We start from the raw sequence: 19056 nt of genomic DNA, 5'->3' as shown, positions 1-19056 counted from the left end.
AGCAAACGGACAAAAGATGAATAATCACGATAAAAGCAATTTATTCTTGGTCAGGGACCACTTGGTCGGGCATTGGCATACGAGCACCAGGACCTCCCTTCATATGTTCATCCAACACACCAACAGCCTAAAAAAAGGAAGTCATTATGGACAGCTAATATCTCATGAAAGTCCATGACACTCTCCAGGCTGTGCAATATTAAAAGACCAAATTGACAACACCTACCTCCTTCACTTTCAAAGTCAATGATTCTTGATCTTCCAACAAGTGCAACAATTCTCCGTTATCCATTTCCAAAAGCATACCTATGATGCAAAAACATGTGAACTTCTAGGTAAAGTACATTTTCAGTAAGTCTCCAACAAACACATACCAGTGACTTTTCCAGCTGCAGCAGGAGTTTGATTTTGAACGAGAGGGAACAAGGCTTCTCCAAGCATACGCTTTTGAGCGTCGGCAGGGAGAGATGCCAAGGTAGCTGCGTTCAAACGAGGACCTGCTGGATAGCCAACCATTCCCATGGGAGCACCAGGCATTGGCGCATTGCGAGCATTGCTGGTGTACTTGTATGGAGTACCACGGCCTCTTCCAGCTGATGGAGGAACAACACCTGGTTGACCTTGCATTGGCATTCCAGGACGAGGGCCACCCATTTGAGGAGGTACACCAGGACCCATTGGACGAGGTACACCTGGACCTAATGACGAGATTACTTTTGAGTCAACTAATTTGGAGCGGTTTTCGAGACAAAGAAACAACAGGGGTAACGGAAGCCATGAACGACCACATCAACAGGACTTCAAAACACCCATACCCAACAGCCTTCATACAAAGACAACGATACACACCTTGGGGCATTGGAGGACGAGGACCTCCTGGACGCTGTTGAGCAGCTTGAGCAGCTTGGGAAGCCATGGCTTGTTGCTGAGCTTGGAGCTGAGCAGAAGACATTGGACCACCAGGACCAGGTCGTTGCTGTGGTGGTTGACCAGCAAATTGAGGCATGGGCATACCAGGCATTGGAGCACCATACTGTGGCATACCAGGACCCATAGGGTAACCTCCTACATTGTGTGCGACAACTGTTAGCGTCTGTGGTCGCGCAGGCTACGGCGAAAAACACGAACAGGAGCAACAAAAAAGGGAAAGACAAGTTTTTAGGCACGACAAACACCGTTCCTCCATTTTTCCACCGATACTTCCAGACATTACATCAATCGAACACTCACCAGGACCCATTTGAGGACCATTCATCTGTTGAGGCATACCACCATAACGAGGACGTTGCATCATTTGTTGAGGTGGAGGGAAGAACATACCGCCACGAGGTTGAGGCATACCAGGTTGTGGTTGATAATACATTGGTTGACCTGGATAACCAGTAGGCATTCCAGCCATTCCAGGACCCATAGGTGGTCTCAATTGCTGGCGTTGTTGCATTTGCTGTGCCAATTGCTGACGACGTAATTCCTTTCGTTGAGCCAAAGCAACATATATCGGTTTACCATTTACGAGTTTGTTGTTCATTTCCGTGACGGCTTTTGTAGCTTCATCAGGAGATGAGAAACAGACGAATCCAAAGCCTTTCGAGACAGAAGTAGCAGGCTGCGCAATGGATTAAAACGATGAATAAGGTGAGCGAACATCCAAACAATTCCAAGGTGACATAACTCTGCCAAACACGTACCATATCACCTATAGCTGGCTTCTCTTCACGCATAACCTTGGCAGAAGTGATTGTACCATACACACCAAACTCTGCTCGGAGTTTTTCATCATCGATAGATTCATCCAAGTTCTTAATGTACAAGTTGACACCTTGATACTTGTTGAGTTTCTCTTCACGGGCACGTTCATATTGGCGACGTAATTCTTCTTCACGTTCAGCCTTCTTTTGAGCACGACCTACATATAAGGTTTTACCATTGATGTCCTTATCGTTCATACCATCCACAGCCAAGTTGGCTTCTTCGGGAGTGCCATAGTTGATAAAGGCAAATCCACGAGAAGTGCCATCGTCGTTACGTTGAATGAGGAGAGAGGTTATTTCACCATACTCTTCAAACATTTTTCGTAATTCATCTTCAGTGACAGCTTCGTCGAGATTCTTGATGTAGACGTTTGTGAATTTAGCCTTTTGGTCTTCAGCCTTCATCAAGCGTTCCTTTTTGGGGACATGGAATCCTACATAGACCTTCTTGTCGTTCAAGAGCATACCATTTACGGCCTTGATAGCAGCATCAGCAGCATCATAGGTTTCGTAGTGTACAAACCCATAACCTCTACTAGCACCTTGTTCATCCTGAGCTACTTTACAAGACAAGATATGACCAAAAGCCGAGAAAGTATCGTGGAGAGCCTTGTTGTCGATTTCAGTGTCTAGGTTTTTGATGAATATATTACCAGTTCCAGAGCGACGGAGAGAAGGATCACGTTGAGACCACATGATACGGATTGGACGACCTTTTACGCTGTAATAGTTCAAAGCTTCAAGAGCCTTTTCACCATCGGCAACGTTGTGGAAGTTGACGTAGGCATAACCCAATGATCGACGAGTAGCAGCATCCTTACAGACACGGATGGACTGGACGGCTCCAATGTTGTTGAAGATCTCAAACAACATGGCTTCAGTGATTGTAGGGTCTAGGAGGTGGATGAGTTAGATTGAAGGGACATGTGAAGATGTTGGGTTTGCAATGCCACGTCAAAGACAGGATGAGTGAATTGGGACATGGACGATCTTATGCATGTCCATGTATACATTCATGCAATATAGGATGCCTTCCGGCAACAAACAACCAGCACGAACCGTCAAAGTACATACCAAGATCGCCGACATACAAAGAGGCTGAAGGGCCCAAACCAGCCGAAGTAGACGAGGTACTAGTAGCGGCTGCAGAAGCAGCTGGAGCAGTAGCAGTAGAAGTTGTTGAAGTAGTAGTACTAGTAGCAGGAGCAGCTACTTGAGCAGTCTCTGTGGAAGCACCAGCAGCAGATTGAGGGGCTGAGGGGGACGAGGAGGCCGGAGTTGGAGCAGCAGCAGTGGCCATGATTATTTTTCAGTTTTACTGGTTTGACTTGATATTTTAAAAGGGGGGGTTTGGATGAGGTTTACTTATAAATGTTGGGATTTTTTGACTGTTTTTTTTTCGACTAAGGTTGATGACGGATTGGAATGGCTTGTTAGTATAAGTATGAGCAGAGTAATGAGTAGAGTGGTAGGTAATATGATGCTCACATGGTTTAGGAGAATACTTGCTTTTATATGGCGAGATGATTCGGGTCAAGTCGTCCTTGATTTTTTTCTTTTGAATGCTAGAGCTGATTTTTTTTGTAGTTTTTTTGAATATGCAATGGAGAACACCCGACCAGACAATCAGAGACTAGTTCCTACTGGCAACCTAGTTTCCTATTTGACACTACTAATGATTCTTTGATTGTGAGTTCTAGGAGGAGAAAAGGGGAGGAATTGACGGCAGACAGCAAGACGACTGAACATTCGGTTTGTAGGAAGGAGGGAACATTCCTAACGTGTCGCATATTATATAAGGGATATATTCATCATTAACTTTGTATCTGATCTGGTCAACAGACCGTGTTTTGACACGAGTGCTGTTGACACGGGATTTCGTCTCCTTCCACCGCAAATTCGTCGCAGTCCGTATATAGGACGCGTGAATTACATTATATATTCCCTTTTCGAAGAAATCACCGTTCTACTTGTTCTACAGTGTCTCTTGGGCGAAGGCCAACTTGCTTCAAACCACGACGACCTAACATATGCCTGGATGAGTCTGCGAGAGAGGCTTCGGAGATTATTACAGGTTGCAGAACCACGGAGGGCCCCGACTCAAACATCGTCTCCAACCGAATTCTTCTTCTCCTTCTTGAACATCAGTTCGCTCTTCACATGGCTCACGCTCCTCGTCGCAATGTTGGGACTGTGCTGTCTCGACATATTCCTCAGAGTAATAGCTGATATTAGAAGCCTAATTGTCGTTGGCTGTGGTGCTGCCGTCCTAGTAAGTAGTGTGTCATCAATCGTACATCAAACGATTTATTACCTTGAAACAATCTCATCCATTACGCATTTGGAGAATCATTTCAGTACGCATCTGAACTAATTATCTCAATGTATAGGTTACAGGCACTCTCATTACCCTCTCTTCACGAAAGCTATCCAATACGGCTGCTGTAAACGACATTCCCAAAAAGTACATGCCAATAAACACTTCCGATGTACCTCAAGTATGTCAATGTCGAATCTTATAAGTGCTCCTGTCGCGTCTTACTGACTTGCAACCCTATAGCCTGTGTATCGAATGATTCAAAGTGGATTGTCGTTCTCAGCAACAGTTTCATCAAACATACATCCAAACCGGAACGATATCAGACATATCGGATGGGGACGTCCAGGCACGTGGATCCTGTGTGTACTTTTTGGCGCGATTTGAACTGACAATCACTGATCATATAGGAACACCGCTGGAGAATGTGCACTTTAGATCTGCGATGATTGAAACGATAGACATACTAGGTAGGTAACATGTAGGAGAGTGCGAACCTGTGCTGATTGTACCTGTACCCATGGTTGCTTTGGTTGCTTCCTTCCTGATGAAATCAGACAATTCAGCATCACCAAGTGTCGTGTTGATACCACCAAGCTTGCTATCTTGATAGTACGCACACTACAATCTAACAATCTCCTTCATGTAGAGCATGCAGCTGCTGACGTGTCATCTCGATGGAGAAGGGACAAGCAGACACCAGTACGCATGTATGTAGAGAATCTCACCAAGATGGGAGCTCTTGATGAGACTCTGGGCAAGACATATTGTGACATGTTGGAAGATGCTCAATATGGGAATGATCAGCCTTCGGAGGAAGAGTATATGGTATTTATGAAGCAATTCGCGTTATTGCTCAGATCTTTGGGTGCTCCTCCTTCCTCCATCACGTCGTAACATGTATGAAATAATTTAAGTAACATGTAGATACACGCCAAACCTCTAATAGATGTAAAAACTTGCACGGATATGTAGTGATGTCATTCGATTGGTGTGTGTGGTTTTTCCAGTACCACCAACCGAAAATATCTTCGACACACAATACAAAAAGAAACATAATAGCACTAATGGCCTCTCGTATTTCAGCACTTGCCTCTCACATCGAAGAAGCTGGCCAAGACATCTTGAGCCAAGTCATGGTTGGCGAAAACAAGACATCGACAGGTATCATAGAAATGTGTGACGTCTCTTTTTCTGAAAACCTTTTCAGACGCTAACCGTACGGCCATATTTCATCTATTCAGGTAACTGGACTAGCGGATTGTTGGCTGGCCAAGTCGCTATCATCACGTAAGTGATTGTTTCAAGCTTGCTCCTCGGCATCATTGTCAAGCTGTCGGCATTATTTCTTTTGGGCGGTTGAAGAGTAGAACAAGACAGCATCAGTTTGCAATTCATACATCAATGCCAAGCTTTGATATCTCCATCGTCCCTGTGGTGGATGCCGCACACACTGAACTGGCCAATGCTTGCTTTTGTTGACCTTATTTCAACGTTCTAGTGGTTCCGGACAAGGTATCGGTGAAGCTGCTGCCGTAAGTTCGCACTCTTACTATTGTGAGAACTGTTCTGCATCGCTGACACATCCAACTATAGAAACTATTCGCCAAGGAAGGTGCTTCAGTGGTCGTCACCGACATTGACGCCAAGAAGAGCGATGCCGTCTGTAAGGCCATCATTGATGCTGGTGGAAAGGCTCTCTCTGTTCCCGGAGACGTCACCGACCCTGTAAGTTTGGAAGATGTACTTATGTGCACAAGGAAAAGCCTAACACCCGTGTATTATGAAGGCTTTCCCGGACAGAATCGTCAAGGCTACCGTTGCCAAGTTTGGCAAGATCAACCATTTGGTAAACAATGCTGGATATACTTTTGATGGTATGGTTCACAAGACTACTGACAAGGTATGTAAAGTGACTGTGTTTTCGTTTGTTACGTGGCACAGGTCATATTGCTGGTTTACAGAGATATTTACAAATTCATACACATGTTACAAAATAGCAATGGGAAATGATGATTGCAGTCCACAACACTGCTCCATTCCGATTGGTTCGAGCTGCTGCTGAGCAATTCCGAAGCAAGTCGGAAGAACCACGTACCATCGTCATGGTTTCATCTACCTCTGGTCTCCACGGAAACCTTGGACAAGTATGTAACAGAAACAATACATGATGGTTCAAGCGCTTTCTTGTACTTGCTCTTGAGTCCATAATTTTGACCATGAATATTGTATAGGCCAACTACGCCACTGCAAAGATGGGAGTTCTTGGTTTCACTAAGACTATGGCCAAGGAATGGGGTCAATTCGGTGTGAGATGTAACGCTATCGCATTCGGATGGATTGATACCCGTCTGACCCGTGCTAAGGAAATCGGAGAAGGTAATTCAAGGAAGTGGAGAGAAAGAGATCTGCTTCCAATTGCTCATCATAAATGTCTCTTATAGCTATGGTCGTTGACGGACAAAAGATCAGCTTGGGAATCGTGAGTTTACTTGTTTTAAGTGCTTTTGCATACATATGAGCTAATCACGTATCGTTTTCGTGCAGCCAATGGGTAACGCCCCACCAACTGCTGCTCAAAGATCTGCTGGAATTCCTCTTCGCCGACCTGTGAGTCTTTTTTGCTGTGTTGAAACCGGCTCTGCTAGGACTTTGTACTGATGTGTTGGTCTAATAGGGATCTGCTGAAGACGCTGCCGGTGGTATCCTCTTCTTGTGTTCTCCATTAAGGTATGTCTTGGTTGTCTGATAAGTGAAGATGCTCGACAGAGCCCCCAAAAGCTACAATCCACGCAAGTTGTTCTTACACGATATCATTTTTTCAGTGCCTACGTTACTGGTCACTGCCTTGAACTCACTGGAGGTGTTGGAATTTAAAAAAAATCACTAGACAGAAAATTCACTACTCATTTTGCTTCTTTTTCCAAACCAAATTTGGTTTCAAAAATACACGTTGCTTATTTCGACAACAAATCATCGATATCAGATACGTGTTTGCCACGTTCTTTTAGCGTTTTTGTTTGAATGTGTGGTTGATGCAATCTCTTGGTGCTACTCGAAAACACAACACTGCATCTGTTCACCAGCTAGACACACATACAAAAGAGAGAACAAATCAATTGAAAAGAAACCAGAGGGAAGAATGCCTACCGCAGACTACAACCAACCTACTCCATCACTGACATCTCCCAGACGCACTACGAAAACTCCCAGCACATATGGATCCACAGGATACTCTCTAGTAAACGGCCGATCGCTCATTCTTTCAACATACATTCCAATCTCAATTTCTAACTCTGCATACATCGTTTACTCATTTTAGCAACCAGAACTACCAACTACTCCTCCTCGTCGCAGTGGTGGTCCTGCATTGAACTATATGGCGACTCCACCACGCACTCCCACAACCATCTTTCGCTCTGGTGCTGATTATGGGATAAGTGAACGTGAGGCTGGAGTGCAGCAGCAGTTGAAGGTGTTGGCTGCGTTTGAGGCGTTAAGGGATGGGAAGTTGCCAACCAATGAACAGGTATTTTCAATGGACGTTCCTTTGTTTTTTTAGTGTGGTTGATCAAAACAATCTTTACGCGTTGTTAATCAATATTCTTGCGTCCTGTGTATGATATCCTCATTCATTTCACGATTGATAATAGCTCTTCAAGATTATCGATCAACTTGCATCTGCACCTTTCCTCCAACAAAATCGAGGACGATTGAGTGCAGAAGGACGTCGTGCTCTACGTAACTTTGAACGTGTTGCAGAAACATTGAAACGAGTCATTTCGGAAAAGAATGCGAATGAGAATATTCAACATGTGAGTAATCTGTCAAATTTTGTGTTCCGTTTTTTTGAATCTGCAAATGTTTTGTATATTTTGAATACTTACATCGTTCGCACTTCTCGATTTAGTTCATCTATCATACGCGTGCTGCATCGCGTGATGGCGCTGGTGGTATCTCTGCTCCAGCACTATCTGATGTCCAGAAAGGTAAAAAACGAATCACAAGCATAGGGCTTCGTCATGTCTTCGCACAAATCTCCTCAAAGCATGCCCCTTTTCCAACGTGACAGGATTCTCAAGCATGTACAATCTCGGTCGTCTACTCCTCACAAATGAAGAATTCCGAGACCTCTTGTATGAATTCTCTGCAACATTACAAGAAGTATTCTTTGGAACTGCTCAGAAGGTATCAGCTGCAAAACCAGCTGAACGCAAAGCTAGTCAGTGGGGTCTGGATGAGAGTAAGAAGCGATCCAAGGCCTCAATGTGAGTATGATGTCTTTCAGTCCAATGCGTCGAACGATATTTCTGAACTTGGCATACCTTTTTTTCTCCGTCAACAGGTTTGACACAACTCGTCGCTCTCAACGCTCATCAACTGATTCTCTTGGCCGTACGTATAAACCTGGACCAGTACCAGACAGCTTGACTGTCACTGGTGCAGGTCCTCAAGCTCTTCCCGTCACCGTCCATAAATCAGTACCTAAAAGCAGTACCAGTAGTCCTGAATCCGCTTCTCCTGCTGATGCATCTACAGAAAACCCACCATCAGAACACCTGCTGTCTGCTGGTGAATCATCGTCTTCTGAGAAAGGACTTGCTGGAAGTATCAAGAGCGCTCTTGGAGGAGAGTCTGCGTCTGGAAAGGTTATCTCGGCATTGACGGAATCTGTTCAGGAGTTGCCTAATGAGCAATTGACTTTGATTATGGAGAAGTTTCGTCGTGTTATGAGTGAACTTCAGGTACGATAACTTTCGCGTAGTCTTGGTAAATTTTAAGTTTTATTGTTGTTGTTGTAAAAGAACGTGCATCTTGACGCTTTCCATTCACATTAGGAATACGATGAATACCAAGAAGCAGTCTCATACATGATCACCTTGGCTCGTCAAATGGGTGCAGTCGGCTTCCACCACGCTGACGCATCACGACGTCGCGGTGGTTCTGTCGCAGATCCAAACATCCGTCAAGCCCAACACGAGCTCTTCAAACTAGTCGAAAACTTTGCCAACGGCCAATCCCTCGAACCGCTATTCGACTCGCTCTTCAATATCCGCTCATCAATGAACTCTGATCGTGAATTACGTGGTCTTGCACATGATGTTGCCCATTTCCTTGAAAGCTCGCTTAAAGACCCAGATTTCATTGAAGATCAGGATTATACGTATAAAGGGTCGCAGCTCATCAACCGTGCGCGACGTATCTTGCTTGACAAGTATAAGGTCGATACGAAGAATGCTCTTGATTCGATTCAGGCTGTGTTGGATGGGTTTAGTAGTGATGAGCTTACGCAGAAGTTTGGACAAGATGTGCGTGTGTTGACTCAGGATTTGTTTCTTGATGAGTAAGTGTGTGTGGTGTTTGAAGGTGACTTGTGTGCTCACAACCCGTTTCCATGCTAACGTTCTGTTTGCCTGGACTGATCACAATGCATTCGTTATCTTAGGAATGGACGAATCACTATCAAGACGAGTTTGATCAGTGATGTCTTCAGTGTTATTCTTCCTGTAACTCTATTAGTCTACCACGATGGTCGCTTTTTCGTTCTTGAACCCTTGAGCTTACAGAGTGCCCTTATCCTATAGATTGTGATTGAACAGATTCGCTACTTGCCCATTCCTCGAATTGAGCATGTAGATCAAACATACCACATTATTGTTGAGAACATCATATTGACTTCGGATACTTTCCTTCCAGTAAGGAAATGATCCAGTGCCTCGTTCTTTCTTTTGCATGTGAACTAAAGTAGATCAACGCCACATTTCAGAACTATCTGGAAATCAAAATCAAGAATGCTGCTTTGATTGCTCTACGACGAAATGACTCGAGTGCTTTATCTCATGGGTTTACTCTCAATCTGTGAGCTTAACCTGTTGGATCTGACTTTGAGTCGCTATGAAATACTCATCTCTTGCTTTATTAGGCATCAAATTCAAGCAAATATTGAAGACATGCCCTTTTACTTCAAGCGCAAGACATTCCCATCAATCACTGATTGTGGTGTTTGTGATGTCCATCTTTCTGGACAAGGCAATTTATAAATCTACGTCAAAGCTCTTCATTTTTTTTGCAGTCCTCATTCCTTTTACTTTGGCTCCAATAGGCATCACAGTTATGGTCAAAGTCGCTATTGACAAGGACTCTCGCAACCGCACATTGGTACCACGTCGTATTCGTGCTTTTGTCGATCAACTTGAACTCAACATTCATGACTCTCAATACGAGTACGTATCCAATTGTGGACGAGTTTTTTTCCTCCCCTTCCCTGAAAGGAAGGGTTACCCCAAGCACAATCTAACATGGCAGTTCTGTCTCATAGCACCTTGTACAAAGCTCTCTCCCCCGTCCTCAACAATGTCCTCAAAACCCAAATCGCCTCAGCTATCGAAACCCAAGTATTCGACTCCATCATGAGTGCCGATGAAGCAATCACTGATTGGAAGGTCAAACACTTGCTATCAGAAGGACCTGAATATGAAACAGATTCTGAAGAAGGTGGCGGTGGTGGCGGAGGAGAAGGAGGACGTCGTCTCGCTTCAAAGTCAACAATGTCGAAATTCTTGGGATCTATTGGAGCTTCTCGTGCGTCAGGGATCTCATTAAAGGGACAACGCAAACGTCCTGCTTTGGGATTGGGAAGGGGTGGTGGTGGCAAGGCTGGTGGATATACCAGTGCGTGGCAGACTGAGATCTTCGATTAAGGACGTGTTGGAATTTTATTATGCTGGTTCTGGTACGTTTTCTTGCTCACAATACAACATGTATCAATTTCCCCAAACATGTGTTGAAGTTTGGTCAGTTGGATCAATGGAATGACTTACAACGCTTGTGTCGCTGTGTTTGGAACGATTTGATGACATTGGTAAAGCTAAAAGATTTTATTCTTGCTAATTTTTATGCTAACTATTTTTGCTATGTTTTATGCTACATGATGTATACACAATACTATGCTATACACGATTTTTTACAGACACCAGGAGAGAGCAGCTAGCTATGGCGGGTGAGTGCGGTTATGCAAAGTTGGCTCTTTATTGCACGATGGTGCTATTTGAAGCATTAAAGTTCGCGAGCATATCGGTAATCTCCTCAATGGAACGGGTAAAAAATGTGCTAGCGATTTCGTGATGTCGTCAGAAGGTGCATATGATGCTCTGTTGGAAATCGCTGCAGCAATGCTTGGTTACAATGCTCAATCTACAAAAGCCAAAAAGACGAGGCCTGGTCCAAATAGCTCCGTCAAATAAATCCAAACTCCAAACATGGCCCTTAAAGGAGACTCAACTGTTGATACACGTGCATATGATAGGTTACCTCTATTTTAGCAAACGGTGTATTCACCTCGTGAGTTTCTATAGTAGAGTTGAATGAAATATGTCGTCAGTCAACTGAAAACGTGATTAATTTTGTAGACCAAATGTTAGTTACAAGACGACTCAAGTGGCTAATTGTAGAAGGCGTAAACTCAGACCTGATACTATCACATTAAGTCTTATAGGCGGATGGAGCAGTTTGACCAGTGCGGTCGCCTGCTGTTGTCGTTTCATTCTTTTGGTGCGGCCGAATTCTGTCAGGCTAGCAGTGAACCAACGGCGTCTCAATTACCTGAGGAATACCGTAGGCATAGTTTAAGAGAAACTGACTGCCTCAGATTATAACTCCCATCACTTGACGTTTGCTTGATTGCGTTTGTCCCTTCCAGCTTCGATGACGTCCCATTGATGTTATTCCAGCATTCGCGTACGAGAAGAAAATGTTCGAATTTTGCTATTTACGCGAATTCTATTTAGTGAGCACCGTTTGAGACTATTGGAAGAAGTGGGTTCGACACGAACAAGGCGAAACTGTCGTGAATTCTCAAAACACGAAGGCTCGTTATATTAATTGTGAGCAGCCAGATATGCCCTGTACTTTGAGTCAAAATATGATTCATAAGCTACGAGTCCCGTACACAGTGCGATTACGACTCCTTTCTTTAATTCTCACAAATTTCTTGAAGTGGCATCTTTCTGACAATCTGCCTCAGAAGTAAGTATCTGAGCGATCAGAGGCTTCACGTAATTAGGATATGTGGATGTCCTCGTTTTCCTGCTTTAAGACGCTCCCAAAACGATCTCAAAAAAGTTTCTAAAAACACTGACCAACTTGTGACAGACGCATTCGCAGCAACTGTTGACATAAATTGCTCTCGCTTACCATCCTCCTCTAGTAATATGTAGGCAAATGACGTCGACTAGACCTAGCAAACAGCAACTTCAGCAATACGCTCAACATCAACAAAATCAAAACGATGATGAGGAACCTGATGTCGAGCAAGATGAGGAAGGAACTCAATATATCATCACTCAAACCACTCATGGGCTACCACCGCAGTCTCAGATTGTAGACGAAGATGAAGGGGAGATTCGATGTATTTGTGGGTATTCAGATGACGATGGATATACAATCCAATGCGACCGTTGTTTTGTGTGGCAGCACATGGCATGTGTAGGAATCACCGCATCGACCGTCCCTGAAACCTACTTGTGTGAACAATGTTACCCGAGAAGGCTGGATGTTGATGTGAGTGCTTTCACTAATAGTTGAAGAAGGCACCTCCTTTTGGACGAGCCCGAAATATATGTTCGCAATCCTTATTTATTCGTGATAACGTACGTTTGTCATTGAAAACTAACACCTCTTTTGAAATAGCGTGCCGTACAATATCAAACTCGACGATTGCAAGTTGAAGCCATCCCAAAACCTGTAGTTAGTAATCCGACAAGCGGCAGAAACGATTCGAGACGCAAAAAAGAAGTCAAAGAGTCTCCTCGTAAAAAGATGGTCGTACCTCCTCCTCCACTTCCTAGTAGTACCAGCAGTAGCAATAGGAAGGGTGTCGAGAAAAGTCGAAAACGAACTACTACTGGACCATCCAACCCTGCCATGTCTTTAGTCAGTCCGCCTCGAAGGGGTAAAATAAAAGACACTAGTATGATGCCACCATCAAGCATTGGTAGAAATCAACGTGATAAGAGTGATGATATACAAGACAGTGATATGTCGTCCTCTGTACCAGTAAATAGTGTTATGAATAGTAATGAGATGGATGTTATGGAGTCACGTATGCCGTCTGATGTCTCACCCACCAATGAAGGATTCTGGGTTCCTGAATCTAGGAGACCATCACCGTCGCTGCAAAGTCGTGCTCCATCGCCGCAGACCTCTCAACAACCCCAACAGCAGTATGAAAAATCATCTGTAATGAATCCCGTCTTGTCAAGACGAACACCTCCTTCAACACCGCGTCCACAACCTTTATTACCAAATCAACAGCAGCAGAATGGCAGTAAGCTTTCCACGGAACAGCAATCACCTGAAGTTCCACCAGAGAAACCATTCTCGATGAGGCCAACTCGTAAAAGAATGCTACATCCTGAAGTGCGAGAGGTACTCAAACCTCGTGATGAGTGGGAGCGTGATTACTTGAATCGTGCTACTTCATACATTCCATCAGATCTAAATCGATATGGTAGTAATGCTGCCAAACGATATGTAGAACAGGTTTGCAGTGTATGGAGTGCCAGGACTTCTCTCAATACTCAGCATGATGCCGATGCTGTTCCTGGAGACTCATCTGCAGTAGATGCTCGAGAAGAGCCTCATGCATTGGAGCCTATGGTCGAAGGCAAGCTTGAAGCTTATAAATACTTTCCTGATGGAGCCGACCCTATATTCATGGAGCGCCGAGTGTTTGAAGACAAGGTGCCTGTCGCCATAGTAGACAACATAACTCAAGACGACTGCATATCTAGATATGGTATATACGTCACTACAGATATCCAGACCGGCGACTTTATCATGTCTATCAAAGGGGTATTAGGATTCACAACGGATTTTAGCCTAAAGACACGATGGGCATCAAGAACACCAGACTTGAAACCACCATTTGTATTTGCGCATCCATGTAAAGAACTAGGCCAACCCTTGCTAGTAAATGCACGGGACTTTGGCTTTTCAGATGGAAGATTTGTCCGATTCTCATGTGGTGCTCATCCGTCACATCGATCTATATGTAATGCTGAATTGAGAACCATATATTTGACTGAGACGAATAGTGACTCGATATTGCCAGCACTGCCTTCAAACGACAGAGTTGTATTGGGTATATTTGCTAGTCGAGATATTGTAGCTAGTGAAGAAGCAATTATTGCCATGGATCCAATGTCAACTGTAGATGGAGATGTACCACAAGTCGATACACTCGTGCTACAATATCCCTGTATATGTGAAGATACCACGAGCTGTTATCTCTTCCCAGCTATAACTGGTCAAAAAGTCGAACGAGAGTCGACTATACAACCACAGCCCGAAGGCCAGGTTCCAAATAATGATACCATGTCCGAGGATGTATCTGATACCTCGTCGATGAGACATCGCGTACGAACAGTCAGTGATAACTCTGTAAATGATAATGTGGGTGATATGGAAATGGACAACATGTTTGCTAATGAGAACACTGATAATGGCAACAATGGTGATACTCAGATGGAGACTGTCGTCACTGCTGATGGTGGTAGTGCAAGTAAAAGGCCGGGAGATAACTCGTCTCCTGAGCCCTTCAAACGACCTCGTACAGAATCACCTATAAAGGTCGTAACGGAAGAAATCAAACACCACAATGTTGCAAAGCTTGTACCGCCTATAGTAGTCACAACACCATCACCTTTATCGCCACCGAAATTGGTTGGAAAGAAGGCTTGGGCTCGACAGACTATTTCTGTTCCTTCTAGTCCTGCCGTATCGCCAGTCAAGGAGAGCAAGCCACCAGAGAAGGTTGGGCGGTTTTTTTTGGGTAACTTCTCTTTAGTTTTTTGCTTTTAATTCTGACATTTTCGTTCTTGTTTTTTTTTAAGGAATCGTCCTCTGCGAATCACCCACCTGCCCCAAGTCGTAAAGTCTCTCTACGAGACTTTAAAGCTCGTCGTGCAGTCAGTACTACACAGTTGCAGACTAGCGAATCGACAATGGATATCGATTCAGTCAAGACTCCGCATAGTGTTGTCGAACCTCAGCAACAGCAGGATTCGATATCGGATCTCGCAACATCACGAGCGGCAGAAACAATCAAACCTGATGATGGAGTATCTGAGTCTCAACCTCTTTTGCTAAAGCTGCCAGTAAATACAGCTTTACAGTCAAATATTATATCAGGACAGATTGTAAATTCGCCTATAGGTGAAAATCCACCGCAACCACCAGCGCCGAACGTAACCACATCAAGATGGTCTCGACCAGTAGCTCAAACGTCATCCGAGATTGCTCAAATTACTACAAGTACAACTACAACTACTACAACAACAGCAACCAAGACTACCGCCTCGAATCTCTTCTTCCCAACCTCATCGTCGGTTGAAGATTTGTTTAGTAGTGCCAAACCATTTATAACAGCATCACCAACTCTAACTAAACCATCAACATTCTTCCCACTACAAACACAAGATCCATTTGCCCTCTTTGATAACAGAGGATCTGGGCCGCGAACACCACCAGCTGTAAACAAGGCTTTGCCTTTGAGCAGCAGCCATATTAGTCATAATCCATTGGCGTCTGTATTGGGTGGTAGCAGTAGCGGCAATCAATCAGCAGTTACTGGTCTTGGTATTCCGAATATTCTGAATAATTTGTCGTCTGCCTTGTCTGCTATAAATGCTATGACAGCAGCTACAGATGTATCTGGTCGGAATGTGAGTAGTGGTGCTGCTGTAGATGGTGGTTCTGAACGTCGTAGAGTTGATTCGTCGTCTAGGCTGTTTGCGCCAGTATCACCTTTAGCGCAAACCTCGACACAGGATTATAATCCATCAGGTATGTCTTGCTAGAGTTAAAAGGAACAGGCCAGAATACATTCTCAAAGTCTTCCGCATGTTGTTTTAATTTACCCCCTTTTCCACACGTCATAGATCCAGACGAGATAGCATTTGAAAGGGAGCGAACTCGTAGTCTTTCTCCACCATCAGCAGCAAGGTCTCGTAGCCAAACACCACCTGACGCCGTCTTGCCCGCAAACTTTGCAAGTGTCATAAAGCAAGAAGCTCGAGAAGAGAAGAGTGTATTTGGACCAACCTCGCCAGTCCCGATCTCGATACCACGTTTGGACAGGCCGGAATTTGCTGCTATCGAGGAGCACATTCCAGCACTTAATATGTCTCGTCCCTCACGGTCCCGTCCTATAACACCAGCTGAAGCAGAGTTTCCCAATCGACCCATTCCTGTAGTAGCAAGTATGAATACAGGCTGGGATCGTGAACGACGAGCACCATCGCCTCCACCATTCAATAATAATAGTAGTAATGTAGGTCCTCCGCCACCACGTCGTGCTATCTATCGCGGTTATGATCAATATGTTGGTGCTGCTGGTCAAGAAGCAGCAATGAATCGTGGTGTATGGTCAGGTGGACGTGGTCGATATAGTGGTAGTCCTCTCATCATGCCTCCTGCTGGACGAGGTTATAGGGGTGCTCCATCTGCTTGGGATACTCGTAGAGCTGGTGGTGATGGACAGAGTCCACGAGGAGAACCAATGATGATGATGCCTAGAGATCGGGATAATGTAATGTCACCACGAGATACTATCGGCAGCCTACAAGATGACCGTGGAAGCCGTCCTAGATCACCATTATTGAGTGCTCGGCCTGATCTTGGTCATGATTGGGAACGAGGACGTCGTAGAACTAGCGATGATGAACCTCCGTATAGTGCTCGTGATGCCTCTAGGTCTCTATCAAACGAACGAGGCTCTCCACCATTATATCGTAGAGGTTCTGGATCTCCTCGACCTAGGTCATCATCACCAACTTCAGATATATCAAAACGAGAGTCTAGGTCATTATCACCTCCTCGTCGCGATTCTGATGCCTCGCCATCACATCGTGGTGCCGGGCCAAGCGGTTATAATGATTCCAGGGCCTTCCACTATGGATGGGGTCCACCATCTTCGTCGTCACCGGCACCAGGATCATCACCATATCGTAATGGTCCTCCTCCACCACCACGACCTAGGTCACCAGGTCCTCCAGACGAATATGGTAGTAGTGTGTATAATCGTGGCCGCGGTGGTCCTCCACCACCATTGTCTGGTGGACCTCCAAGAGGACGTGCAAGATGGCGTGGTGGTCCTCCCACTGAAAGATGGCGACAACCACCACCACCAAGTCGTCGTGACCGTCCATCTCCACGTCGTGAAAGATCTACATCTCGAGAACGCGAACGTGAACGAGACAGAGAACGAGATCGATATGGTAGTGGCAGCAGTAGTAATAATCTCAACGTCAGTAACAGTGGCAGTGGTGGTGGGAGATCACTTCAATCTGGTCGCTCAAGCCCTGTAAGTCACTTCCCAGGTCCAGGACATGCCGCTCGTCGAGGAGTAGCGGCCATAAAACGAAATGTAGAACCACGGGAAGAACGAGATCGTAGTAGCTCTGATGGACCGTGGGAACGAGACATACCTATTGCTCCACCGCGAGCTGTCGCCAAACCAGTTGCAGAAATCGCACGGGAAAAGAGTGTTGAATTAGAAGATGTGTTGAGGCCAGGGAAGTTCAAGGCTGCTGCTTTTGTTGAAGTTGAAGGTGATAATCAAGATGACGGGTAGGTTCTTTTATTGATTTAAGTGAATTGGCTGAGATGACGAAGCTTTTAAAGTGATTTTTTCGTGTAGGCAAAATTAGGTAGTCATTATTCTGTTGCTTTTGTATAAACATAAAAATGCACATATGTAAATTCTGTAGTTAATATTTGCAATGTCATGTAGGCTTTTCATAGTTTACCATTAGTTTAGTCGTGTTTGGTAGTGGTTCATCTTGATTATCGGTTCAACAACACACACGATGGTTTCCTTTACGAAAGCAGCGTTGACTGCCACCGCACTTGCATTCGCCGCTCATGGACCTCTAGGACAGGACACTGATCAGGATCTCAAGGAGAAAAGAATTGTGATTAGTGGAGCTTCTCGAGGTACGAAACTGTTGGTCTCTTGTTACTCCTTCTTAGCCCATTGTCTGGGAATTGTTTCGTTCAAATACGTTTTTAATGCTCATTATCATCAACTTCGTTGGTCTAATTCTGCTCACGTTTAGGAATTGGTGAAGAGGTGCTCAACATCTGCAACTTTTGGAATTCAGACAATTAAGCTCCCTTCCCATATTCAAGGTGGCATACATGCTAGCAAAACTCGGCTGTAGAATAACTATTGGAGCTCGCTCAGCAGCTGATTTAGACCGTGTTGGCTCTAAATGCAAATCACTTGCACCAAGTGCATCCAACGTCCTGATACAAACATTTGACGCATCTGATGCCTCGTCATGTAAAAAGTTCATTGAGGTTGCTGTACAACAGTTTGGTGGCATTGATGGGATTATATTGAATCATGCACTTGCGCCAGGTAATCGAATTGTTGGTACCTTTCAACCAGAGTATGATCACATTGTTTGTCTAAAATCACCTGTTAACGAATTCTGCCAAACTATTGATTATAGTGGGATTCTTGGCCCTATCAGACGACCCAGCTGGTCTTGCTGAGAAGGTCATGAAGACGAATTATGGAGGTTATGTGCAGTTAGCCATGGCTGCAATGCCACATCTACGCAAGTCGGGGACGGATTCGGAAAAGTCGCGCATTGTGTGTATTTCTAGTGGGTCGGCGCACGAGCCGATGCCTTCTATTGCTGGTGAGGCTATTAAACCATTTTTGCAAGATGGCACAAAAAAAATCTCCAATTGCACTTTATAATTAGCTTATTCTGCCAGCAAGCACGCCAACCACGGGTTCTTTACCGCGCTGAGGAGGGAGTTGGCTATGACCCAAGTCTTGAATGTGTCTGTTACGATTATTACGCTAGGGTTTATTGCGACTGAGACTGCGTTGGAGAATACGAAGGGAACTAATTTTATCAAGTCGGCTGTTTCGGTGCAGTCGGCTGCTGAGTGTATTGTGGGGGCGTGTAGGAG

The 19056-nt window shown here is 44.7% G+C and overlaps 5 protein-coding genes across 5 annotated transcripts; 4 read left to right on the top strand and 1 right to left on the bottom strand.

Moving 5' to 3' along the window:
* Positions 1-40: 40 nt before the first annotated feature.
* Positions 41-3051, bottom strand: SmJEL517_g01134 (uncharacterized protein; the record flags this gene model as incomplete). Its single annotated transcript, XM_031167062.1, has 7 exons — positions 41-127; positions 227-306; positions 375-725; positions 850-1065; positions 1231-1606; positions 1689-2644; positions 2826-3051. The coding sequence occupies 7 exons, from the start codon at positions 3049-3051 to the stop codon at positions 41-43; spliced, it is 2292 nt and encodes a 763-aa protein (XP_031026841.1).
* A 738-nt stretch (positions 3052-3789) lies between these two features.
* Positions 3790-4965, top strand: SmJEL517_g01133 (uncharacterized protein; the record flags this gene model as incomplete). Its single annotated transcript, XM_031167061.1, has 5 exons — positions 3790-4023; positions 4142-4249; positions 4312-4411; positions 4479-4538; positions 4718-4965. The coding sequence occupies 5 exons, from the start codon at positions 3790-3792 to the stop codon at positions 4963-4965; spliced, it is 750 nt and encodes a 249-aa protein (XP_031026840.1).
* A 170-nt stretch (positions 4966-5135) lies between these two features.
* Positions 5136-6945, top strand: SmJEL517_g01132 (uncharacterized protein; the record flags this gene model as incomplete). The annotated part of the gene is made up of 11 exons (XM_031167060.1): positions 5136-5232; positions 5313-5358; positions 5570-5603; positions 5665-5796; positions 5858-5971; positions 6069-6215; positions 6303-6447; positions 6513-6550; positions 6616-6678; positions 6746-6798; positions 6894-6945. 11 exons carry the CDS (start codon positions 5136-5138, stop codon positions 6943-6945), a joined length of 921 nt encoding a protein of 306 aa, XP_031026839.1.
* A 265-nt stretch (positions 6946-7210) lies between these two features.
* Positions 7211-10769, top strand: SmJEL517_g01131 (uncharacterized protein; the record flags this gene model as incomplete). The annotated part of the gene is made up of 13 exons (XM_031167059.1): positions 7211-7309; positions 7391-7597; positions 7722-7883; positions 7979-8057; positions 8141-8336; positions 8414-8813; positions 8907-9412; positions 9515-9575; positions 9654-9764; positions 9818-9927; positions 9992-10074; positions 10142-10292; positions 10388-10769. 13 exons carry the CDS (start codon positions 7211-7213, stop codon positions 10767-10769), a joined length of 2547 nt encoding a protein of 848 aa, XP_031026838.1.
* A 1519-nt stretch (positions 10770-12288) lies between these two features.
* SmJEL517_g01130 (uncharacterized protein) lies at positions 12289-17701 on the top strand (the record flags this gene model as incomplete). The annotated part of the gene is made up of 4 exons (XM_031167058.1): positions 12289-12627; positions 12757-14880; positions 14961-15912; positions 16008-17701. The coding sequence occupies 4 exons, from the start codon at positions 12289-12291 to the stop codon at positions 17699-17701; spliced, it is 5109 nt and encodes a 1702-aa protein (XP_031026837.1).
* Positions 17702-19056: the final 1355 nt, after the last annotated feature.

Source organism: Synchytrium microbalum (assembly GCF_006535985.1).
Source record: "Synchytrium microbalum strain JEL517 chromosome Unknown SmJEL517_scf0004, whole genome shotgun sequence".
Lineage (NCBI taxonomy): Eukaryota > Fungi > Chytridiomycota > Chytridiomycetes > Synchytriales > Synchytriaceae > Synchytrium > Synchytrium microbalum.
Note: the sequence above shows the minus strand (reverse complement) of the source record. Positions and strands in the feature narration are given on the sequence as shown.